The 25654-nt window shown below is 40.3% G+C and overlaps 1 protein-coding gene across 1 annotated transcript in view; it reads right to left on the bottom strand.

The window, feature by feature from the left end:
* Nucleotides 1-20394: 20394 nt before the first annotated feature.
* The window catches only part of MCCC2 (methylcrotonyl-CoA carboxylase subunit 2), a 156760-nt gene continuing 151500 nt past the window's right edge, over nucleotides 20395-25654 (bottom strand). The window contains exon 17 of the mRNA XM_077462494.1: nucleotides 20395-20597. Coding sequence (XP_077318620.1) covers nucleotides 20480-20597 — 118 coding nt within the window. The 3' untranslated portion in view covers nucleotides 20395-20479. The remainder of the gene's footprint in view (nucleotides 20598-25654) is intronic.

The raw sequence follows: 25654 nt of genomic DNA, 5'->3' as shown, positions 1-25654 counted from the left end.
ATTAAAAAAGAAAAACAAAATTAAAAAGATAATAATGGTGTTGTGGTAAGTTGACACACAAAACACACCAAAAAAAATGCAAAGATGAGCAAACTGTCAAAAAAGGAGATGTTGATTAAAAAAACCAACCACAAAATAAAAAATAAAAAAATTAACGAAAAAAGATTGGGTAGATGTGACGATTTAAAATATTGTATTGCTGAAATGAGTAAAAAGAATAAAGAAATACGTTCGGGAGAAGTGTGTGTGAATATGAGCATCAAAACAACTTCATTCTTGCAGCATTGTAAAGAACAAGAGAATGTGCTACATGAAAGAATTTTTAACATTGCAGCGTGATGAATGTGCTATATCGATTACGAGCGATAGTTTTACCTGAGCGAGCACTTCTGTGTCCGAATTTGATTGTGAGCATGCGTGGCACCTTGTCCGTTGGAATAGGTTATACATGATCGGACTATGTCTGATCGGAGCATGTTGTCGGAAAATTTTATAGACAAGTTGGAAAACTTGGTCCGTCGGATACTCCGATGGAAACAGTCCGATGGAGCCCACACACTGTCAGATTATCCGACAACACGGTCCTATCGGACATTGTCCATCGGAATATCCGACCGCGTGTACAAGGGCTTAAAGGCTTCATTCACACCATAAGGTGCATTGGAGTGGCACATTTTTAATTTCAATTATTTTTTTATTGAGTTTTAAACATAATATACAGAGAAGTCGATACAAAAGGATTCCATATAACCACAAATTTGCCAATGCCCACATTTGGAAGACATTATCTAAATTATTGACAAAGTCTGGAACAGTACAGCAGAACACAAAAGAAAAGAACAAAACAACACGAGTCAGGGAATATCTCATAGTAAACAAAATCATGGCAATTGTTATTAATTACAGTGCCTTGAAAAGTTTTCGGCCCCCTTGAACTTTTCAACCTTTTGCCACATTTCAGGCTTCAAACATAAAGATATAAAATTTTTATTTTTTGTGAAGAATCACCTACAAGTGGGACACAATTGTGAAGTGGAACGAAATCTATTGGATTTTTGAAACTTTTTTAACTAATAAAAAAATGAAAAGTGGGGCGTGCAAAATTATTCGGCCCCCTTGCGTTAATACTTTGTAGATCCACCTTTTGCTGCGATTACAGCTGCAAGTCGCTTGGGGTACATTTTCTGGAATTTACACAGCTTTTAATTTACGACTGCCTTATAATCTCATTTCTTGAGGTGCTAAAATGGCAGGGCAGTACAAACTCCCCCCCAAATGACCCCATTTTGGAAAGTAGACACCCCAAGGAAGTTGTGGAGAGGCATGTTGAGCCCATTGAATATTTTTTTTTGTCCCAAGTGATTGAATAATGACACAAAAAAAAAAAAAAAAAGTTTACAAAAAGTTGTCACTAAATGATATATTGCTCACACATGCCATAGTTATATGTGGAATTTCACCCCAAAATATATTCTGCTGCTTCTCCTGAGTACGGGGATACCACATATGTGGGACTTTTTGGGAGTCTAGCTGCGTACGGCACCCCGAAAACCAATCACTGCCTTCAGGATTTCTAAGGGTGCAAATTTTTGATTTCACTCCTCACTACCTATCACAGTTTCGAAGGCCATAAAATGCCAAAATAACACAAACCCCCCCCCCCCCAAATGACCCCATTTTGGAAAGTAGACACCCCAAGGAAGTTGTGGAGAGGCATGTTGAGCCCATTGAATATTTTTTTTTTGTCCCAAGTGATTGAATAATGACAAAAAAAAAAAACGTTTACAAAAAGTTGTCACTAAATGATATATTGCTCACACATGCCATAGTTATATGTGGAATTGCACCCCAAAATATATTCTGCTGCTTCTCCTGAGTACGAGGATACCACATATGTGGGACTTTTTGGGAGTCTAGCTGCGTACGGCACCCCGAAAACCAATCACTGCCTTCAGGGTTTCTAAGGGTGCAAATTTTTGATTTCACTCCTCACAGTTTCGAAGGCCATAAAATGCCAAAATAACACAAAACCCCCCCAAATGACCCCATTTTGGAAGGTAGACACCCCAAGCTATTTACTGAGAGGCATGTTGAGTCCATGAAATATTTTATATTTTGCCACAAGTTGCAGGAATTTTACAATTTTTTTTTTTTTTGCACAAAGTTGTCACTAAATGATATATTGCTCACACATGCTATGGGCATAAGTCAAATTACACCCCAAAATAAATTCTGCTGCTTCTCCCGAGTACGGGGATACCACATGTGGGGGACTTTTTGGGAGCCTAGCCACGTACGGGACCCCGAAAACCAAGCACTGCCTTCCGGATTTAAATATAAAATGCTACCAAAAAAACTGTTAGTGATCGCAGGGATCAGGCCTGACTCTGCGATCGCTGCAGTTATGTGTTTAGTGTTTTGTAAGTGACAGTGATCGATCGATACTGCACTTGGGTGGGCTGGGCAGAGGGGCAAAACGCAGGTGTTAGCAGGTATCTGGGCTGATCCCGCTAACAATGCGTTTTATTTGGAACCTTAAAAAGCTGCTGGGGATGCTAGTATTGATCTGTTCAGATTCTATACCACTACGGGAGATTTATGCTTTGCGTGTGGGTGTTAACGGTACTGGCACTAACCTAGCGCTGCCTGGGGCGACGCAGACCCTGACCCTAAAACCTAATTTATATCACCCGCCGGGTGATCAGGGGGTTAAACCTTTATTGGGTAATAAATGGTTGGTGCCCTGATGCTATAAAAAGCAAACGAACCAGAGTCACCCGTAACACTTATACGGTGATCACTGGTGAAAGGGTTAACTAGGGGCAATCAGGGGGTTCAAATTTTTATTAGGTAGTATATGGGGGTCCCTGGCGCTATATAAAAACCTGACGGGGAGCCTAAATAACTAACTGGCTAACCAGCGTCACCAGTGACACTTATACTGTGATCGCTGGTGAAAGGGTTAACTAGGGGCAATCAGGGGGTTAAAACCATTATTGGGTAGTATATGGGGGTACCTAACGCTATAAAAACCTGGCGGTGAACCTAAAAAAATAACTAGCTACCTAGCGGCACTAGTGACACTAATGCAGCGATCAGAAAAATGATCGCTTAGTGACACTGGCAAAAGGGGGTGAAAGGGTTAACTAGGGGCAATCAGGGGTTAAAACCATTATTGGGTAGTATATCGGGGTACCTAGCGCTATAAAAACCTGGCGATGAACCTAAAAAAATAACTAGCTACCTAGCGACACTAATGCAGCGATCAGAAAAATGATCGCTTAGTGACACTGGCAAAAGGGGGTGAAAGGGTTAACTCTAGGGGCAATCAGGGGGTTAAACCTTTATTGGGGGGTGATAGGGGGCTACCCTGGACCTAACACTAACTGCCCTGACAGTTTTTACTGTTACAACTGACACTGAATGCAGTGATCAGTAAATAAATGATCACTGCAATCAGTGACACTGTGACTGGGGGGGGGATCGGGGGGCGATCGGGGGGGGGGATCGGGGGGATTTGTGTGCCTGTGTGTGCCTATGTGTTAGAGTAGTGTTGGTGCAGACTTACTTTGTCTTCTCCTTGTAGTCCGGTCAAAAAGACCGCCCTGAGGAGAATGACATCACTTCCTCCCTGCCTGTGTATACAATACACAGTGGGAGGAAGCTTCTCATTGGCCAGGAGCGATCGAGAGGGGGTGGCCAGAAACCAACGGCCATCCCCTCATCTCGGATCGCTCCTGAAGCGAACCGGACCGCCGTATCCAGCGGGAGGGGGTCTGATCAGACCCCCCACCCGCTGGAAGGCAGGCACGTACATGTACGTGCTTGTGCCTGCCTGTGCCATTGCGATGACGTACAATGGCAATACGGCGGTCCTTAAGTGGTTAAAAGTGCAAATGTGCATGTGTGCAAAAATTACAATAAAAGGTGCTATGTGCTTAAAAAAGTGCAAAAATAACATCAATACCAATTATGAAAAGGTGCTACGTGCTACTACAAGTGTCGCAATATACAAATCCAGTCTTTTATATTGAAAAATCGCTAAATGAAAGCATGCGATTTTTTTTTAAAACATGCGATTGTTTTGGAATCGCTAAATGAAAATGTGTAGTTTTTGAATAGATGAAAAAGTCCAACAGCAGAGAAACCAACAATACTCCAATAGGAGAGTTCTTCTTAACCAAAAAGTGCCAATGTGCTTCAAATCCCCAGTGGACTCCTGGATTGCAACCGGTGCGATTTGTGTGTATAAAGACAATAGTCCGTACTCACCAGCTCCCCCTCCCCTTGAGTGGTTAATGCGCCTCCACAGTGTAAGCCCCTGTGTCGCTGTGCAGAGCTGGTCCGGTTAATATCCAGTAACTGTCCAATAATTTTTCCTCATTTAAAAGCAAAAAAGGCAAACATAGTGTAATCCAGCTTTTAAAATCCCGTTTTATTAAAGCGGAGGTCCACCCTAAAATGGACCTCCGCTCATCGGAATCCCCCCCCCCTCCGGCGCCACAATCGGCACCTTTCAGGGGGGAGGGGGGTGCAGTTACCTGGATAATCCAGGTAACTGCACCCACTTCCGGGCTAGCGCTCTGCGGAACGAGCGTAGGTTACGCCTCCGTTACGCAAGCGCCCGCCCCCTTCAGCAAGTGCCCCGCTGCCTGCTGGGAAACACACAGCTCCCAGAGGCAGCGGGGACCGTCCGGATTGCGCCGCGCGGCTCGCGCATGCGCAGTAGGGAACCGGGAAATGAAGCCGAAAGGCTCCATTTCCTGATTCCCATACCCAAGATGGCGGCGGGACCCGGCAGCCGAGCGAGCGATCGGCTTCGGGTGCCGACATCGCGGGCGCGCTGGACAGGTAAGTGTCACTATTTAAAAGTCAGCAGCTGCAGTATTTGTAGCTGCTGGCTTTTAAAAAAAAAAAAAAAAAACGCGGAGTCCCGGTGGACTCCCGCTTTAAGTGTAAAAAGCTACTCACACTTTAGAAGGTAAATATTGCATTTCAGTAAAATGTAAGTCTCAGCCTGTTTGAATTCACCGCCGCGTTTCGTCATTGGACGTCGTCTGGAGCGGCCATCTTGGTGCTCCACTCTCTTAATATAAGGTGTACTAACGTTACGGCGCATGCGCGAGCGCATGAGCGCCATTTTACTTTCTGGAATAAGGAAGTAATATGACACAATGGATATGTGGCGCTTGCGCAAACCACTAATCATACTCCTGTATATGAAGAAGGAGGAGAACTGAAGAGCCTAAGCTGCCTTTGTGTCATTAATGTAAATAGCGTTTTTTTTAATTATTACGAGTGCAGCGGTGGTGAATACAAATTAAAAATAAAAATAAAATCGGCACACAAAAAATGAAAATGAAGCAAAAATTATTACAATTAAATTTAAATCACAATATTGGTTAAAATAAATTAAATTTTAAACCACAATAATGGAAATAATTATTAGAAATATTAAAAATAGTTAAAAATAGAATAACAACAGCATCCACATTATGAATCCCCATTATAATCAAAAATATATATAATAGATGAAAAATGAGAAATAAAAATAAAAATAAAAATAAAATAAACAAACCAAAATAAAAATAAAAATAAAAATACCATACATGGAAAAAATATATATGAACATCAAGACCAATATTATGTGGATATAATGACTGTTCACCACGAATGAATACAGGGAACAAGAGTAATCGTGCTGGTTAATTAAAATAAAAGGTTTTTATTTGGAAAGTGCTATTTATTAGGTGGGGATGTCTCCCCAGTGCACAAGGGGGGAGTCTCCTGTACCAAGAAACCTTTAACTATTATTATTATTATATGGGCTAGATAACAATAATTAGAAAAATTAGAAAAAATACTCAAAAAAGTTATTTAGTTCTTCTACCGAACCACCCCATACGATAATAATATCGTCTATGTACCTGCGGTACATCTTTAGATGTTGTCTTGGTACGCTATAGATCTGCTCCTCTTCCCATCTATTGAGGAAAAGGTTTGCTACACTGGGAGCATACTTAGCTCCCATAGCTACCCCTTTGGTTTGCGTGTAGTACGTACCTTGATACCAAAAATAGTAATGCGACATTGCCAGTTGTAATCCTTCAACTATAAAGTTAATTTGCTCCTGTTTAAGATCTGTTAATGTTTGTAATGCCCAGTCTGTACTGCTCAATGCATGTTCCTGCTTGATGTTAGTGTACAGCGAGTTGACGTCAATCGTGACAAGAATATCCTCCTCTGTTAGATCTATACTTCTTAATTCTGTAAGTAACTGTTTGCTGTCCTTTAAATATGATTTGCCTTCTGCCACTAATGGTTGTAAATAGCCATCTATGTATTCCCCTAATCTTGAAAACAAAGACCCAATCCCACTGATTATAGGTCTGCCTGGAGGGTTTTTTTCATTTTTGTGTACCTTTGGTACATAGTAAATCATAGGTGTTTTAGCTGCTTTCGGAGTTAAATATTTTGCTTCCTTTTTGATTAATATTCCTGTGTTTTCTCCTTTCTTGACAAATTGAGTCGCTTCTCGTATTCAATCTTAGGGTTATTCTTTAACTTCTTGTATGTGTCTTTCTCCGCCAATAGTTTTCCATTTCTTTTTTGTAATCTTCTTTGTCTAGTATTACCAAGCCTCCTTCTTTTGTCTGCCGAACGTATTACAGACAAACAACTTGATAAGTTTGAGGCCTATATAGACCTACAGAAATTTATAAGAAAGTTGAACATCAAAAATATTTTTGCCAAGAAGGAACAAAAACAAGGACAGGCTAGGAATAATGTTTATGTAATAATAGTGTTTATAAACACTCTAATCTTAAAAACAACTCTACTTTTAATCCTAATAGGCAGCAAAATGACAGCATCACCGTTTTCAAAAAATTGGTTGAAAAGGATCTAAAAGAAATGAAGATTCAAAAAACAAAACGAAGGGGTCTATGGAACACTATCAAACAACTGGAGAAGAAAAAGAATATAGTAATACGTTCGGCAGACAAAGGAGGAGGCTTGGTAATACTAGACAAAGAAGATTACAAAAAAGAAATGGAAAAACTATTGGCGGAGAAAGACACATACAAGAAGTTAAAGAATAACCCTAAGATTGAATACGAGAAGCGACTCAAGAAATTTGTCAAGAAAGGAGAAAACACAGGAATATTAAACAAAAAGGAAGCAAAATATTTAACTCCAAAAGCAGCTAAAACACCTGTGCTTTACTATGTACCAAAGGTACACAAAAATGAAAAAAACCCTCCAGGCAGACCTATAATCAGTGGGATTGGGTCTTTGTTTTCAAGATTAGGGGAATACATCGATGGCTATTTACAACCATTAGTGGCAGAAGGCAAATCATATTTAAAGGACAGCAAACAGTTACTTACAGAATTAAGAAGTATAGATCTAACAGAGGAGGATATTCTTGTCACGATTGACGTCAACTCGCTGTACACTAACATCAAGCAGGAACATGCATTGAGCAGTACAGACTGGGCATTACAAACATTAACAGATCTTAAACAGGAGCAAATTAATTTTATAGTTGAAGGATTACAACTGGCAATGTCGCATAACTATTTTTGGTATCAAGGTATGTACTACACGCAAACCAACGGGGTAGCTATGGGAGCTAAGTATGCTCCCAGTGTAGCAAACCTTTTCCTCAATAGATGGGAAGAGGAGCAGATCTATAGCGTACCAAGACAACATCTAAAGATGTACCGCAGGTACATAGACAATATTATTATCGTATGGGGTGGTTCGGTAGAAGAACTAAATAACTTTTTTGACGAGATCAGCAAGAACGCTTATGGAATGTTCTTCACGGGAAGCTGGAACACCCAAAGTATTGATTATCTGGACCTACAGATTTTCAAGGAAAATGGCCGGTTGGGTACTAAGACGTTTTTTAAAGCCACCGTCCGAAATGGGTACATCCCCATTACCAGCTGTCATCATCCAAAATGGTTAAACAACATTCCGAAAGGTCAGTTAATGCGAATACATAGGAACTGTAGCAACCAGATGGATTTTGAAAGACAGGCAAATCAAATTATAGACAGATTTGTCTCTAAAGGGTATAAGAAGAAAGAGTTATGTGACTTGAAAAATAAAATAAGCCAAATGAAGAGAGAAGAGCCAATTGATGGAGCATCCAACCGAAGAAACAATAAAAATAATAAAAAGATGGAAACAGCATTCTTGACAGGTTACAATCGACAGTACAAAGGACTTGAAGAGATTTTTAAAAAGCATTGGCCTATTCTGCATACTGATGAAACACTAAAAACCTTTCTGCCAAAGAAGCCTTCGTTTATATACAGGAGAGCTCCCACATTGAGAAATTCAATAGCCAAGAACACCATTGATCCACCAAAAAACATAAAAATCTTTGAAAACCTGAAGAGTTTTTTTAAATGTGGAAGATGCCTTCCTTGCAAAACTAGTTAAAAAATCACTCAGAAAAAATTAACTAAGTTTGTATCCTCCTCAAATGGGAAAGAATATAAAATTAATGAGCTCATCACATGCAACAGCACTCATATTACTTATGTGATTGAGTGTCCAAGCCGAAAACAATACATTGGAAGGACCACACGACAGTTACATATAAGAATTCGAGAACACATAACAAACATCAAAAAAGGATTCCACAATCACAGTGTTTCCAGACACTTCAGAGATTACCATAACTGTGACCCTAATCTCATGACCTTTTACGGCATTGATAAAATCAAGGGGCATTGGAGAGGAGAAGACAAAAGAATAAAAATCTCACAAAATGAGACAAAATGGATATTCCTCTTAGACACGCTACAACCAGCAGGCCTAAATATAGACCTTAATCTTAATTGTTTTCTAACCAATTATTAGCCCATCCATAAACCTTCTCCCCCAACCTCCTTTTGTCTTCCGTGTTCCTTCCTTTTTCAAATCCTTTTTTCAAATTCTTTTAGATCATCCCCCTTTTTAAAAAAATTTTAAAATCTTTTTCCTTTTAAAATCATTTCCTTTTGACCATTTTTTAAATCATTTCAATTTTGAACACATTTACCTATCCCTATATTTCTTTCTTTGGATAAAGGATCGAAGGTAATACATTCAATTAGGTCGAATGTAGTATAATAATTAGATGGGGTATAAACATCAAATAATTAAATAATAAGATACAAATACCCAACACAACAACTGTTTCAACTATACATTATTTCAGTAATTTTTTCCCATACAGTATTTTTCTTTTTCCATTTTAGTGCGCATCCCTTTCTTCCATTTCCTATAAGCACATGGGGCAATAATATGAACCTATAGGCGCATAAAATGGAGGCTTGATTATATAATAGCAAACATTAAGATTATGATTATATATACTAATATTGAAAAGCAGATTCTCACAAAACATATTTAACAAAAATACACAACAATATGTATAATACAATAAGATAGGAGTTGAGTATTTTTTCAAATTTTTATAATTATTATTATCTAGCCCATATAATAATAATAGTTAAAGGTTTCTTGGTACAGGAGACTCCCCCCTTGTGCACTGGGGAGACATCCCCACCTAATAAATAGCACTTTCCAAATAAAAACCTTTTATTTTAATTAACCAGCACGATTACTCTTGTTCCCTGTATTCATTCGTGGTGAACAGTCATTATATCCACATAATATTGGTCTTGATGTTCATATATATATTTTCCATGTATGGTATTTTTATTTTTATTTTGGTTTGTTTATTTTATTTTTATTTTTATTTTCATTTTTATTTTATTTTTATTTCTCATTTTTCATCTATTATATATATTTTTGATTATAATGGGGATTCATAATGTGGATGCTGTTGTTATTCTATTTTTAACTATTTTTAATATTTGTAATAATTATTTCCATTATTGTGGTTTAAAATTTAATTTATTTTAACCAATATTGTGATTTAAATTTAATTGTAATAATTTTTGCTTCATTTTCATTTTTTGTGTGCCGATTTTATTTTTATTTTTAATTTGTATTCACCACCGCTGCACTCGTAATAATAAAAAAAACGCTATTTACATTAATGACACAAAGGCAGATTAGGCTCTTCAGTTCTCCTCCTTCTTCATATACAGGAGTATGATTAGTGGTTTGCGCAAGCGCCACATATCCATTGTGTTATATTACTTCCTTATTCCAGAAAGTAAAATGGCGTTCATGCGCTCGCGCATGCGCCGTAACGTTAGCACACCTTATAAGAGAGTGGAGCACCAAGATGGCCGCTCCAGACGACGTCCAATGACGAAACGCATAGGGCGTGGCCTAAGGTGTATGCACTCTCGCATAGCGGCGGTGAATTTAAACACACTGAGACTTACATTTTACTGAAACGCAATATTTACCTTCTAAAGTGTGAGTAGCTTTTTACACTTAATAAAACGGGATTTTAAAAGCTGGATTACACTATGTTTGCCTTTTTTGCTTTTAAATGAGGAAAAATTATTGGACAGTTACTGGATATTAATCGGACCAGCTCTGCACAGCGACACAGGGGCTTACACTGTGGAGGCGCATTAACCCCTCAAGGGGAGGGGGAGCTGGTGAGTGCGGACTATTGTCTTTATACACACAAATCGCACCGGTTGCAATCCAGGAGTCCACTGGGGATTTGAAGCACATTGGCACTTTTTGGTTAAGAAGAACTCTCCTATTGGAGTATTATTGGTTTCTCTGCTGTTGGACTTTTTCATCTATTCAAAAACTACACACTTTCATTTAGCGATTCCAAAAAAATCGCATGTTTTTTTTAAAAATCGCATGCTTTCATTTAGCGATTTTTCAATATAAAAGACTGGATTTGTATATTGCGACACTTGTAGTAGCACGTAGCACCTTTTCATAATTGGTATTGATGTTATTTTTGCACTTTTTTAAGCACATAGCACCTTTTATTGTAATTTTTGCACACATGCACATTTGCACTTTTAATATTGCAAAAAGTTACTTTGTAGTTCTTGTAATGTGAATCAGGGTTTCCTTACGCATATTGCCAGCGATTTTTAGTAATTTATGCGTTGTTTCAAAAAATAATTTTTTATAACAATATCATAATAATATTTGGTGTGAGATATTGTCACATAGGCAGCTCTTAGTTACACTGTTTATTGTTACACCCACCCACGTAAAGATTAAGTACAATTAATAGTTTTCAGCTCTTTCCACAGATTCTCGATTGGATTCAGGTCTGGACTTTGACTTGGCCATTCTAACACCTGGATACGTTTATTTGTGAACCATTCCTTTGTAGATGTTGCTGTATGTTTGGGATCATTGTCTTGTTGGAAGATAAATCTCCATCCCATTTTCAGGTCTTTTGCAGACTCCAACAGGTTTTCACCCAGAATGGTCCTGTATTTGGCTACATCCATCTCCCCCTCAATTTTAACCATCTTCCCTGTCCCTGCTGAAGAAAAGCAGGCCCAAACCATGATGCTGCCACCACCATGTTTGACAGTGGGGATGGTGTGTTGAGGGTGATGAGATGTGTTGTTTTTACGCCAAACATATCGTTTTGCATTGTGGGCAAAAAGTTCGATTTTGGTTTCATCTGACCAGAGCACCTTCTTCCACATGTTTGGTGTGTCTCCCAGGTGGCTTGTGGCAAACTTTAGACAAGACTTTTTATGGATATCTTTGAGAAATGGCTTTCTTCTTGCCACTCTTCCATAAAGGCCAGATTTGTGCAGTGTACGACTGATTGTTGTCCTTTGGACAGACTCTCCCACCTCAGCTGTAGTTCTCTGCAGTTCCTCCAGAGTGATCATGGGCCTCTTGGCTGCATCTCTGATCAGTCTTCTTCTTGTCTGAGCTGAAAGTTTAGAGGGACGGCCAGGTCTTGGTAGATTTGCAGTGGTCTGATACTCCTTCCATTTCAAAATGATCACTTGCACAGTGCTCCTTGGGATGTTTAAAGCTTGGGAAATCTTTTTGTATCGAAATCCGGTTTTAAACTTCTCCACAACAGTATTACGGACCAGCCTGGTGTGTTCCTTGGTCTTCATGATGCTCTCTGTGCTTTCAACAGAACCCTGAGACTATCACAGAGCAGGTGCATTTATACAGAGACTTGATTACACACAGTTGGATTCTATTTATCACCATCAGTCATTTAGGACAACATTGGATCATTCAGAGATCCTCGCTGAACTTCTGGAGTGAGTTTGCTGCACTGAAAGTAAAGGGACCGAATAATTTTGCACGCACCACTTTTCAGTTTTTAATTTGCTAAAAAAGTTTAAAATATCCAATAGATTTCGTTCCACTTCACAATTGTGTCCCACTTGTTGGTGATTCTTCACAAAAAATTAAAATTTTATATCTTTATGTTTGAAGCCTGAAATGTAGCAAAAGGTTGAAAAGTTCAAGGGGGCCGAATACTTTCGCAAGGCACTGTAGTCTTCAGTATGGATATAGTTCTTATAGTTTCCAGTCTTCAGTCTTTCCAGGGACTCCATCTATCAATAGTGACATTAAAAGAGTCAGTAGCAAGTGCGTACATTTTTTCATAAGTGAACGAAGGACACAACTTCGGAGGTTGTTGGGGTTAGGGAAGATTTCCAGTGTCTCACCAAGACTAGTCTTTCTGCTAACAATACAGTACTGTATTTCACAAGGGAATTGGGATACTTTCTATACCCAAATTCAATAAAGCTAAACCTGGGGAAATCTGTACTGGGACAGCTATGCTGTCTAAGCGTATTTGAAACATAGGAAGCCAATATTAAGCTAGTGATATAGCGTACCTAATGTTTAAACAGCTCAACAAGACATCAGTGATAGGCAGATCCCTTTCACAAAACGTATCAAAGGGTACTATACACTGATGTTTTTGCCACCACAACCTTGTGTTAGGAGTTGTTTTTCTTGCAATTTTTATATAAGTTTTATGGCCTTTTTGTACATGTGAGCTTTTTTACAGTTAAACCCCACCAAAGAGGTATGCGTATTTACTGATGCTTGCTGCTGCACCTTCATTGATGCAAGAACCGGCTGAAATCTACCTCTGTCCACGCAACACAAGGCTCGCCTTCTGGCGAGTGCATTATATACTGGTGGAGGGATATCACCATGGAGAACCTATAGATAAGAATAGGTGGCTAAGAAAGCTTGTTTATAAAACAAATACATGTGCAGCCTATTACATTATGACAGTGATAAAAAAGCTCCATTCCCAGTCGATGCCTCATACGGGGATACACATCGGGTGGAGCTGTGTTCTGTGACGTCACGACTCATCAGCCTGCAGGACGAGGTCCACAGCTGTGTCTGTTTTTTTTTTGCCTTCCTGAATTCTTGTAAGCGCAATCAGTTAGCTTTCAATAAATGTCCATTTTTACATACACAGGAAGTTCTTCCCGCCTTGATACTTTTTTGCCAAAGAGCACGAACAGCAGGATGATTGGCGGAGCAGCGAGTGTGTTTGATATTTAAACTACCAGGAAGGAGCTTTCTTACTGAAGTATCAGGAAGAGTGGAACATCACAGCTGATTTTTATCATAACAAGTGTGTGAGATCACTATCATCTGGAATCCGTTACTTCTGATAAGATGTGCATAATTCCCTGGGTGTTGGAGAGAGCAACGTTTTAAGCACAGAAGTGTACGAACTCACACAAAGAGCACCTTTTTGAACACTTTTGTTTATTATAAGATTTTAATCACACCTTCAAGTGTGGACGTTTCTTTTTGCAGAGCTTTTTAGCAGGGTCATATTTGTAACACCCTCTACCATAAGTAGGTGGTAGAGTGAGGATTTTGTAAGGGAAACTGAGTGCAGGTAAATTGATCTGGGGGCAGGGAATGGTTAGTGCAGCAATGGATGTGACCACCTGTGTTTTAGTTCTGAGGCGCCTCCCCTGTTTGCAGGGAGAATGTTCTGGAAGGGTGGCAGGGCGTGGCAGGCAGCTCATGTGAGGAGCTCTGACCAATCCCCAACAGAAATTGGCAGGGGGCAGGCCTCCCATATAAGCTTAGGTAACAGCCTGCTGGGGAGGAGTTGTCGGCCATGAGACGTGGAGAATGGAGTACTGGGCAGCAGCAGGGGCCCCATCCCCATCTAGGGGGGGGGGGGTGCGAGGCCTAGCAGGGGAGAACTGGGAAGGAGCTTCATCTTTACATGGTTATGGATGAAGTGTTTTGGAACAGAGGGGCTGGAGAAGCTGCGAGAATGTATGTCCAGTTAAAGCTCTCCATCACGGACTCGGGCAGAAGGTCGGTGAGTGGACCACAGTGGAGTTCTGGATGAGGCATGCCAGGGGAGCTGGGTGCGAGGCCAGAGAAGAGACTGTGGGGAGAGTGTAAAATTGCTGTGGCCTGAGGACACAGGATTTGCAGGGTGGACCTGCTGGGAGCAGTAGTCCAATCAGCACATGCTACTAAATTACTAGGCCACTGGGGAGAGGTACTGCAGGCCTTTGGCCTAGTAACAGTGTAACCAATTCTAGCCAGCAACTGAGACTGTTCAGAGTGGTCTCTTATCCAAAGAGGACGATATGACAGGAAGAATAATGATCTACAGTGGAAGTTTGCGCAGAAGAGTGAACGTCCTAAGAGCAACAGTCTGCAGGAGATATGCAGAGGAGAAGAAATAGTCTGCATGGTGTTATGCAGGGGAAGCGCCTGTAGATATTACATGTACATCAGTACTTCACGGCTCAACCTCTTGTTCTAATTCTTAAATATGATTCCAAAGCAATTGTTCCATGGTCAACCCATGTTTCCTTTCCCCCCAACCAAGTTATATTCCCCAATAAACAGTAAAAAACAAAACACAAAATGACTGTTTATTGTCTCAGAAGTGATAGATGGAGATCTGGTAGCAGGGTGACATGGTGGATGTTAGTTACCAGTAGTAACCAAGCGCTACATAGCATAATAGGTTGCGCACTTATTTGTTATATGTATTACATTTTTTTTTAGACTTTAAGTTGCAGCACCTTCATATGCACATTTCAATTGTTTTTTGGGTAGGCGTGAGATATCTACTTTATACATAAGAAAGCTTGCTGCCATTGAGCAGGCGTATAGGTCAGTGATAGCGAACCTTGGCACTCCAGATGTTTTAGAACTACATTTCCCATGATGCTCTCCTACACTGCAGAGTGCCAGAGCATCATGGGAAATGTAGTTCCAAAACATCAGGGGTGCCAAGGTTCGCCATCACTGGTATAGGTGGAGCCCAACTCATCTTCCCATGCTAGAAAGGTAGAGGACTTGGTAAAACTGCACTCATCTCCTATTACAGTGTAGATAAGGGAAATACCACCCTTCACAGCTCCAGGATTTTTAAAAAAAAAAACAGCTAGGAAGTTGACAGGAAGTAACTATAGTATTCCCTTTCAGGTAGATTAAATTCATTCTTTAGAGTGAGGAAGTGTTTAAGCATGCCTGAAGAGTACATATTATGCACCCATATCACACCGTTGTGCAGCTATTCCTTATAATTGAAATTAGGAATAACTAGTTGACAGATTTCAAGGGGAATTGGTATAGTTTGTTTGCAATAAGTTTTTATTCAAAAGTTGAACAAATTTCTTAGGCTACAAATAGTATATCAGTACAGAAAGATCCATGCACTCTCAAAAGGTGACCAAGTGTCTGATCCATATGGCTAGAATGTAAAATCATGGTAATTACAGTTGAGTTAGGCTACTGCCCGCGTGGCCTGAACGGAATAACTATAACTTCTCAGCAATGTTGGCTCAAGCTGTAGCCTCTTTAGCATAGCTCAAGATTGGGGCCCTTATTACCAAAGTTGACCAGGTACTTGGAGAGAGGTATGTAGTTATATTACATAGCTCCCACATTGGTGTCAAAAAAATGAGAGGCTCCAGGACTATACATCTGTATCTATAAGGTAAATCATTGAATATAAAAAAAAGAAGAGGGAAATAATTAAAATAAGAAAGAGATGGGGAGAGAGAAGGGAAGGAGAGAAAAAGGAGAAGAATAAAAAGGTCAGAAATCCAAAGCAGGAATTGGTATAGAGTTTTGTATGGCATTGGAACCTAAGGATAGAACTTTCCAAGCCTGGATAGTTTCTAAAACAGTGGGAGGTAGAGAAGATGGGGGGACAAACTGAGAAACTGTTGAGAGAGTAAAAAGGTGACTAAATGTTTACCTGGAATCTGTTCAGACTCTATCGAAGCCCACAAGGCGGGATAGGGGTGTGTAAACCAACATTTTAACTGAGCTAGAATGGAGGCCAATTGCACAGAACCACATGACCCAAACCACCAGCCCTTCTATGCCTGGTAAGTTTGCTAAAGGTACAGCAAGATCTCCTAGTCTGCCATAGAAACCTGTTCACAGATGCTTGTAACTTACAGAAGTAAGAGGCAGGGACCAGGATAGGGAGAGTTCTAAATAGATATAATAACTGTGGTAGTACCATCATCTTAATGGCAGCAAGACAACTATTTTAGATATGTGTAGTAAGGAAGTGTGGATTTTGGACATGAGGGGTAGGTTATTGGCTCAAAATAATAGTTTGGTAGGTTTAGTAAGAGTAATTCCAAAGATAGCAAATTTCCTCGTCCTTCCAAACAAAAGGATACAAAGCCATTAGTAAGCTTCTATCTGCAGGGTCTAACCTTAGGTCCAAAATATATATTCTTTAAGTTTTAACATTAGGATGAGGTCATCCGCAAAAAGACTGATAAACAAGACTTATTTTTCTACTACAAGACCATGGATGACTGAGTGGGACCCAACGTAGGAAGCTAAAGGCTCCATCGAAAGATTAAAATTAGGAGGGGCAGCGGACAACCTTGGTAGGTGCCGTTAGTAATATAAAAGGGATGGGACAGCATGCCATTTGTATAAACTTGAGCTGAGGGGAAAGTATGCAAGGCCATAATGGCCGAGAGACTGACCAGAAAATCCAACGTTTGAGGACTTCCACCAGGTACTGCCAATGAATGCGGTCAAACACCCTCACTGCATCCAATGGGAGAAGCAGAGAAGGCATTTTTTGAGCCAGTGGCGAAGTGTATGATACGGACCACTCTTCTGGTGGCACCCAACAGCTGTCTGCCTTAGTGAATCCTGATTGATCTGGATGGATCAAGGTAGGTAAAATATCAACTAAAACGTAAAGCTATTCGTTTAGCACACAAATTTTAAATCACTTTTTAATAAAGAAATAGGCCTAAAGATCTGAGGGACGTCAGGAGTGCCACATTTTTGACAGACCATTCGGTTCAGTGGGTTTCCCAATGTGCCAGAATGGGCAAAAAGTGCAGACATGATTTTTAGAATGTTGTGGTTCCATGAGGTTTGGCAGCCATGAAAAAGTAAACAAATGTTACCAGCACACCAAGGATTCCTCAAAAAGGGTCCAAAGCGTTATTCTCATGGTCCCATAGTACACATAAGGCAACATTTTGGAACCACGCAGGGATCCTTCGTCAGGCAAATGACGAAGGGGCTCGGCTTGGCTCCGAAACATTGCCTTATGTGTACCATGTGACCAAGAGAATAAAGTTTTGGACCCTTTTGGAGGAATCCTTGGTTTGATGTGCTGATGACCTTTCGTCACTTGAATTGTCTATGGTTCCCAGCCTGTAGTCATTACCAAATAGCCATTTTCAGGAATGTGTGCTCAGGAAAATTGCGTTTGGCAGCCAAGAACACACCTGCCTTTGCTAGATGCGTGGTGATGCAATTCAGAAAATGATGGCACCTGTGCACATCTGCAGAAGGCAGCACAATATTGTGAAGCCATGATTTTTTAAATTGTGCTGCACCAAACCACAAGGTACTGTGGTACCATGCATTTTGGCAAATGCACCTGTATTTCCTAGATGCATGTGGGTGCCATTAAAAATGCCACCCACACATCTGCAGAAGGCAGCGCGTTTCTGAAATGAACAAAAGTATCCACAATACCTATTTGTAACCCAGACTTTACTGATATTTTGCTGCACCCCTAGAACAAGTCCAGTGCCGGATCATTCTGTCATTAGTTCCCCAGATGAAGTTGCAGCACCATGTAAAGAGGAGTCAGATGGAAGGACACTGCATCCTAATGGGCCAACGAGGTAGTAGGTAAGGGCAAGAAACCGTGCATGCGCGACTCAAGAAAGATTCCCGCTGCCAATCGATGTTCTTCAGAGGAGATGGCATTATCCTCCAGGACTGTACAAAGGTGGATACATATTTTAAAGCTAATACTGGAAAGCAGAAGCGCCGATTCATGGTGGCTATATTGTTTATCCTTAAGAGCACAAAACTTTTTTTATGGCGAGTGCAGGAATGTACTTCATGTTTTATTTTTATCATCGTTATTTCATGATAATTAGGGGCATCAGATTTGGAGATTGTAGGAGCTATTACAAGCCTATATAGCAGGGATACCCAAACTTTTCCCTTTGAGGGCCACATAGTATATTTCACACATACTCATGGGCCGAAAAAAAACATTTTATAAATAAATCTGCAGCAGTGGAATAGAATACAATTTGCCTGGCTGCATGGTGCACCTGTGAACTCTGCCCATACCTAAATGCCATAGCCTCATGCCTTACATCTGTCTTTCCATCAGTCTCCCTGCAGAATTGTGTCTCCATTAGCTTTCCTCTGCAAATTGATGTCCCCATCATAGCCACCCCACAAGCTTGTGTCCCCATCATCCATTGGAGTCTCTCCACAAATTTGTGTCCCCAGCAGAATCTCCCCGCACATTTGTGACCCCATCAGAGACCCCCTCCCCACACACATTTGTTTCACCCTTAGAGGCATCACCCTCCCCTACAACTGTGTCAACATCACAGCTATCAACACCGCCCCCCCCCCCGCAACTGTGGCCCCATCACAGCCACCATCCCCCTTCACAACTGTGTCCCCATCCCCCTTCATAACTCTGCCCCCATCACAGCCACCATCCCCCTTCATAACTCGGTCCCCATCACAGCCACCATCCCCCTTCACAACTGTGTCCCCACCCCCCTTCATAACTCTGTCCCAATCACAGCCACCGGCCCCCTCTCCCTTAACTGTTCCCCCAACAGAGCCATCACCCCTCGACACAATGGTATCCACATCAGACGCAATCCCTTCCCGTCTGCACATTTGTTTCCTACCCAACACAGTCTCTCTGCTGTACAGTGTGCAGACCTTCTGCACCTCCTAGCTCCCGTCCCGCTGCATGCAAATATACAGCTTCAGGACACCAATGGTAACAGCAAGGCGGGAGCAAGTAGGTGCAGCCTATCCTAGCAAGTAACACATTGTGGAGGCTCCGGGAGTGGTTGTGGGACCTGCGCTGCATATTGCCGGCCGGAGTATGCATTTCAGGTTTCACAACCCGATAGAGAGACTGTCCCTTCAGTGAGTGTGATGACTCCAGCTACGGGCCAGTAAAAACATCCTAGCGGGCCAGAAGTGGCCCGTGGGCCGTAGTTTGGAGACCCCTGAAATAGGGGATAGTTTTATGGCATTTTTATTAATATATTATTTTTTTTTACAAGTAATGGCGGCGATCAGCGATTTTTATTGTGACTGCGACATTATGGCAGACACATCGGACATTTTTGACACGATTGTCATTTATACAGCAATCAGTGCTATACAAATGCACTGATTCTTGTGTAAATTACACTGGCAGAGAAGGGGTTAACCACTAGGGGGCAGGGTAAGGGTTAAGTGTGTCCTGGGGCGTGTTTCTGACTGTGGGGGGGGGGGGGGAGCGTGGCTACATTTGACACGTCACTGATCTCTGCTCCCAATCACCGGAAGCAGAGATCAGTGACAATGTCACTATGCAGAACGGGGAGATGCTTGTTTACATTAACATCTCCCCGTGAGACGATCGCGGGTATCCCTGCGGCGATCGAGTCCGTGGGACCCACGATCCAACTCGCAGAGGTCCTGGGCGGTGGGGAGCATGCGATGGCATGGCAGCAAATTTAAAGGGACGTACCTATACGCTCATTTGCCTGTCCGTGCCATTCTGCTGACATACATCGGTGTGCGCTGGTCAGGAACCAGTTAATATAAGTGAACTTGGAATAAATCTATTGTTTCTTTTAACTTACACTTGCCTTTTTTTATTTGTTTGTATGATCACGAGGGATTTCCAAACCCACTGAGGGGCTGCCAGTGTTTGTTTGTGACTCATTTGCCTAGTGAACTACCTACTTTGCCATCACTCATCCTGTTTGCATATGGAACCCATGGACTCATTACATTCGTTTGCATGTCAGTGAAGCGATGACCCGCCTGCTATTTATAGTGTGCGTTTCTGACAAATATAAGAGAAGGTGTACGATCAACATAATTCAATTATCACAAACATTTCACTTGTTAGGTTGTTTTTTCAATTATAATATATAATAAACTACAAAGTATGTTATAAAAAAACTTTTATTTTACAGGATAGAAAGCTCTTAGAAAGGAAAAGTCTGACAGATTGCAATAGTGTCTTGGGCTCTGGAGTGAATTACATTCTGAAAACTCCAAACTCAGTCTTCTGTGTTGGTGCGTTCAAAGCAGCACTAAGGCTCAGTCCCAGAACTAACCTGGTGTCAGCCGGATCAATGATCCCATCATCCCATAACCTGCAGATAAAAACAGAGTACTCAAATGATGTTATCTTCTTCTACATATGATGAATACATAGTTTATTATGCAATATTCACTCTCAAAAGCCACCTGCACATAATGCTGTCTATTTGTTGCATGTGCCACCCAGCGTTTTTGTTACTCCCAAGTAGAACTGATGGAGCGCCCAGCCCTGCTGGCGAACAGGGCTAAGCGCTGTACTGGTTGAAACTCATATTTATGTCCCTAGGTATTCAGGGACGAAAGCCTGCAATGCAGAAGACCTGCGTTCCTGGCACTTACCCCTAAACCGCTCTGTACAGCAATAGACTTTGACAGGCTGCAAGCCAGGAATCTATACCTGTGTACATGGGCCCTTTAAAGAACAGCCTGAACATTAAAGTACATTTGCATAGTAAACAATATAGTAAAAACAATAAAATGCACAAGAGAAGCAAGTGAATAGATGCTGCCATTAAATGATAAAGGCCTGTATACAGTATAAGAAAACAGGGTGAACATTTTTGTTGAGGAACAATAGTACGATTTTCTGATAGTGTGTACACAACTTTCGACAGCGGTTTCTGACCTTCCGAACCCAAATATCGGAAAGGACAAACTCCAAAATTTTTCTTATACGGGAACAGAATGAAAAAGGTTTGCTTAATTTGTACAGTTTTCGTACGTTTTCGCACAAGAAAAATCAGAAACAAAAGACTGGGCATGATCAGAAACAATAAACAACAAAAAAAGCCTTTGTGGTACAAGAATATTCATACAGTATAGCCTTCCTCGAGTCCAACTTGCTGTTAAACAACAAGGAAAATCCAACAATTGTTTACCTGATTTTCTTATAGTGTGTACCCAACTTTTAAAGCTTTGTGTTTTTTTAAATTTACAAATGCCTATATTCATTTGTTTCAACAAATAGAAAATAAGAAAAAAAGAAAAAGAAAAATGAAAAAAAAAATAAAAAATCTAATATATATCAAAAGTTATAAAATTGAGACAGCCTGCATAACATGTTTAGACATAAAGAGTAGTTAACAGATCCTGTGTATTTTTATAGACTTGTAAGAGTGATACCAAGTCCATGCAAAATGCTTTATCTGTTTTTTGGTAAAGCAGGAATGGTTCAAATCTGTCTGTTTTTTTTGTTGTTACTTCTTTTTAAGGTAATTTCTTCAATACATTTTATAAAGACGGCAAGTTAAGGAAAAAGCTTCTCAGTATGGTCACAAGCAGAAATAAAAACCTGACTTTTTCTATTAAATGAGAATTTCTATAGTGAATTAAAAAGCATACAAACAGGACAGACACACCTACAGCATTCAGAGAGACTAAAATACACAAATGAAGAAGTAATTTCCACATACTCATTCCAATTTCACAAGAAGAGGGATTTCATCATAACAAGTATAAAATTGTATTAATTAATAAACAAAATGATCACAGCTGATGCAGTAACTAATGCTATATTGTCCAGACCACCAAACAATCTCAGACTGCTAAAAAGTGAAACTCTATTTCCCCCCCGTCCCTCATCCAACCACCTGGATGCCCTTTGTGATTCATGAGTAATCTTTTCAAATGAAATCAAACTAAACAGGAGATTTTCTAGGGATCAATACTCTGCGGGTTGCAAACTGGCATCTAGTAATAGCGAAGTGTGTCTAGACTGGATGAATTTAGGTATCCAATAATACATGATAATGGAGTATTGCTGAGATGTACTCCATACACCTGATTAATCTTATCTAATACTTTGCCCAAGTATCTAATCAGTTTTGGGCAATGCCACAATGAGTGAATTACGTCACTCTGGGGAGAGCAATTACAATTAGGGGAATCACATATACCTATCCCGCGAAAGGTATAAAAAGGTTTGACAGGCCTTACAGACTTTAGAAAACGGAGTCAACTTGTGAGTAGGAGATAAAGGCACTGTGGTTTCGTTGATCCTCGGGATATTGCAAAGTCTATAAGCAGTGTTAATTTTGGCAGCAAATTACGATTTAGTTTTAGTCTTAGGACTAAAATGTCATTTTAGTTTTATTAGCATTTTAGTCCTCTGCAATTGTTTTAGTTTTAGTCATATTTAGTCGACTAAATCTCCAGTACGTTTTAGTCGAATAAAATCTCCATTACATTTTAATCGACTAAAACTCATTTTAGTCGTCTAAAATCTAATAGGTGTAATTAAATTGTAATGCATTAGTTAACATTTCTCTACAATTTCCAAACTCATTATACACTGCTGGAGTGAAAAATCTCATTTGTTATTTATTATGGCATTGAGGTATGAACATGCACTACAGACCATTGTTAATTTTGAAGTCAAATTTCAATTTAGTTTTAGTCTTAGTCTTTTGACTAAAATGGCGTTTTAGTTTTAGTTGTATTTTAGTCATCTCAGTTGTTTTAGTCATATTTTAGTAAACTAAAATAATATTCATTTAGTCGACTAAAATGTTTCAGTTGTTTTAGTCAACTAAATTAACACCGTCTACAAGTCTATATTAGGAGGTTTATTTTTCCAGCTCAAGTCTGGAAATACAGCATTAATATTTTAAAAATGTTAATCCAGGTAGGTGAATTGTGTAGAAATATAACAGTCGGGAGATGCAGATTATTTCATTTATCTGCTAATAACAGATAATGTTAGTTTTAACCATGTCATCCTGATCAATAATAATAATAATTTACAATATTTACATTTCTGCCAAAAGTTGGAAGTGGAATGAGGTTTCAGGACCTTTCTGGGAGAGAATCTAAAGGAAGGAGGAGTTGATTTATCCCAATTTTTGGCCTAGTATTGGCTAAAAAGCGCATCTTTAGCATATACTGCCATCTCTTCCTGTACAGTTCCCCTCCTGAACTCCATGACCCTAACTCTTCTCCACTTTATAAAAAAAAAAAAAAACTGTGCCACTGTCACAGACTGGGTTCCCACGCTGCCATCTTGGTCGCTGACGTCACCGGAAGCCTCTTCCTGGTTCAGACAGCCCAGCCCCTGATGATGTGCTTTCTGAGTCAACTCACCTCCGGCCACATGAATGAAGCCGGAATCATTCTGGAATATGTTATGTACATATGCCAGGGAGCTTCAGAGCACAGACGTCATTTTGGCATAGGGTAGAAAGGCAGATGGGGGGTGAAGCCTACATAAAACAATATAAGTAAAAGGTAAAAATTACATTGTGGATGGGGGAGAAGTGAAATGATGTCTAGTACATCAAATTGGTGAAGTTACACTTCATAGCAGGGTTTGATAACCAGGGGTAGGGGACTGGATCTCTGAAAATTAAAAAATAAAAATTTAACAGGATTCTCTGCATTATTGCACATGCAAACAGTGGAGACCATAGTGACCATAGTGAGTAACTGTACCTCAATTCTAGATTTCAAAATAGTAGTAACATCTCAATAGTTATCGCTAGCTTGTATATTTGGGATGTTTTCATATAAATAGAAAATCCGATTTTCTTTCAGCTGTTCTCGTCATATTCTGAAACACTGGCTTTCCGGATCTTGAACTTATGTTTCTCACCTACACGTTGAAAGGCTCCAGAGTTGGTGATTGATGTGATGAAAAAACATTCTCTGAGAGTCTTAATTTCTATTCTTAGTCCTGGAGCCTGGAGACTTTGTAGAGCTTTGGGTGGGATAAAGCCTCCATTCCTTTGTCCACATATTACCTGGTGGCTAGAGCTCATTAATCTTAGCCATTGACTAGACATTTTATATGTGAGCTGAATGATGAGGGGGGCTCTCTCACTCTGTGCTGTAGAATCCTGTTGCTGAATGAAAAGGCTGACCACCAACAGAATACTAAAAAGCTACAAGTGTTTGTGTCGTGGCTCGGAAGAACAGATGGTTTGTTTTATGCTACCAACTTGCTGTACAAATGCTCTCCTGCGTTAAAAGTACACTATATTGTCAAAAGTATTGGGACACCTGCCTTTACATATACTTTGATGGCATCCCAGACTTAGATCATAGGGTTCAACATTGAGTTTGCCCATCCTTTGCAAACAGAACAGCTTCAACTCTTCTGGGAAGGTTGTCCACAAGGTTTAGTGTCTATGGGAATATTCGAACATTCTACCAGAAATGCATTTGTGAGGTCAGGCACTGATGTTGGACAAGAAAGCCTGGCTTGCAGTCTCTGTTGTAATTGATCACAAAGGGGTTCTATTGGGTTGAGGTCATTACTCTGTGCAGGCCAGTCCTTCACCCCAAACTCGCTTATCCATGTCTTTATGGACCTTGCTTTGTGCAATGGTCCAAATCATTTGATGGAGGGGTTATTATAGTGTGGAGTTGTTTTTCAGGTGTTGGCCCCTCCATTCAAGTGAAGGGAACTCTTAAGGCGTCAGCATAACAAGACATTTTGGACAATTTCATGCTCCTAACTTTGTGGGAACAGTTTGGGGATGGCCCCTTCCTGTTCGAACATGACCGTGCACCAGTACACAAAGCAAGGTCCATAAAGACACAGATAAGCGAGATTGAGGTGGAGGAACTTGAATGGCCTGTACACATATAATCCAATAAGATGGGAGCGGTGATGTAATGCATGGCTTCTTCATCTGTAGGCGTTACGTCCTTCATCACCGGTCATCATACTGGATTATATGTGCATATGCAGAGCGCTTGTTTGTGCACTTGTGACAAGTCAGGGATCATGGCCCTAAGGTGAATGGCCATCTGTGTGTATGGCGGAGGTGCTGCATGTTCAATCTAGAGACACCATTTTGCACCATCCGGGATCTTTTTTTCATGATCTGTTTATGGAAATTTAATTGGACTTTCTCTCATATATTTTATTTGATTTATATGTTTTTTTAATATATGAAAATTTCTTGTGCTACACTATTTTCATTTATTAGCTTATTTGAAGGTGTTGTGTAATTGGCCTTGAGTGTACAGCTGCAATTGTTAGCATTTACTCAGGAAGATTTGCACTGATAATTTTTAGTTTGGTTTTATATAATCCATTGACTTCTTTTGATGCCATACTGGTACCTAATAGGATGGTCAATGATAATGGTTTTGACACTCTGGTGAAAAG

The sequence above is a fragment of the Lithobates pipiens genome, unplaced genomic scaffold (assembly GCF_037356315.1).
Source record: "Lithobates pipiens isolate NorthernLeopardFrog02 unplaced genomic scaffold, aLitPip1_a1.2 Scaffold_3, whole genome shotgun sequence".
Taxonomy (NCBI): domain Eukaryota; kingdom Metazoa; phylum Chordata; class Amphibia; order Anura; family Ranidae; genus Lithobates; species Lithobates pipiens.
Note: the sequence above shows the minus strand (reverse complement) of the source record. Positions and strands in the feature narration are given on the sequence as shown.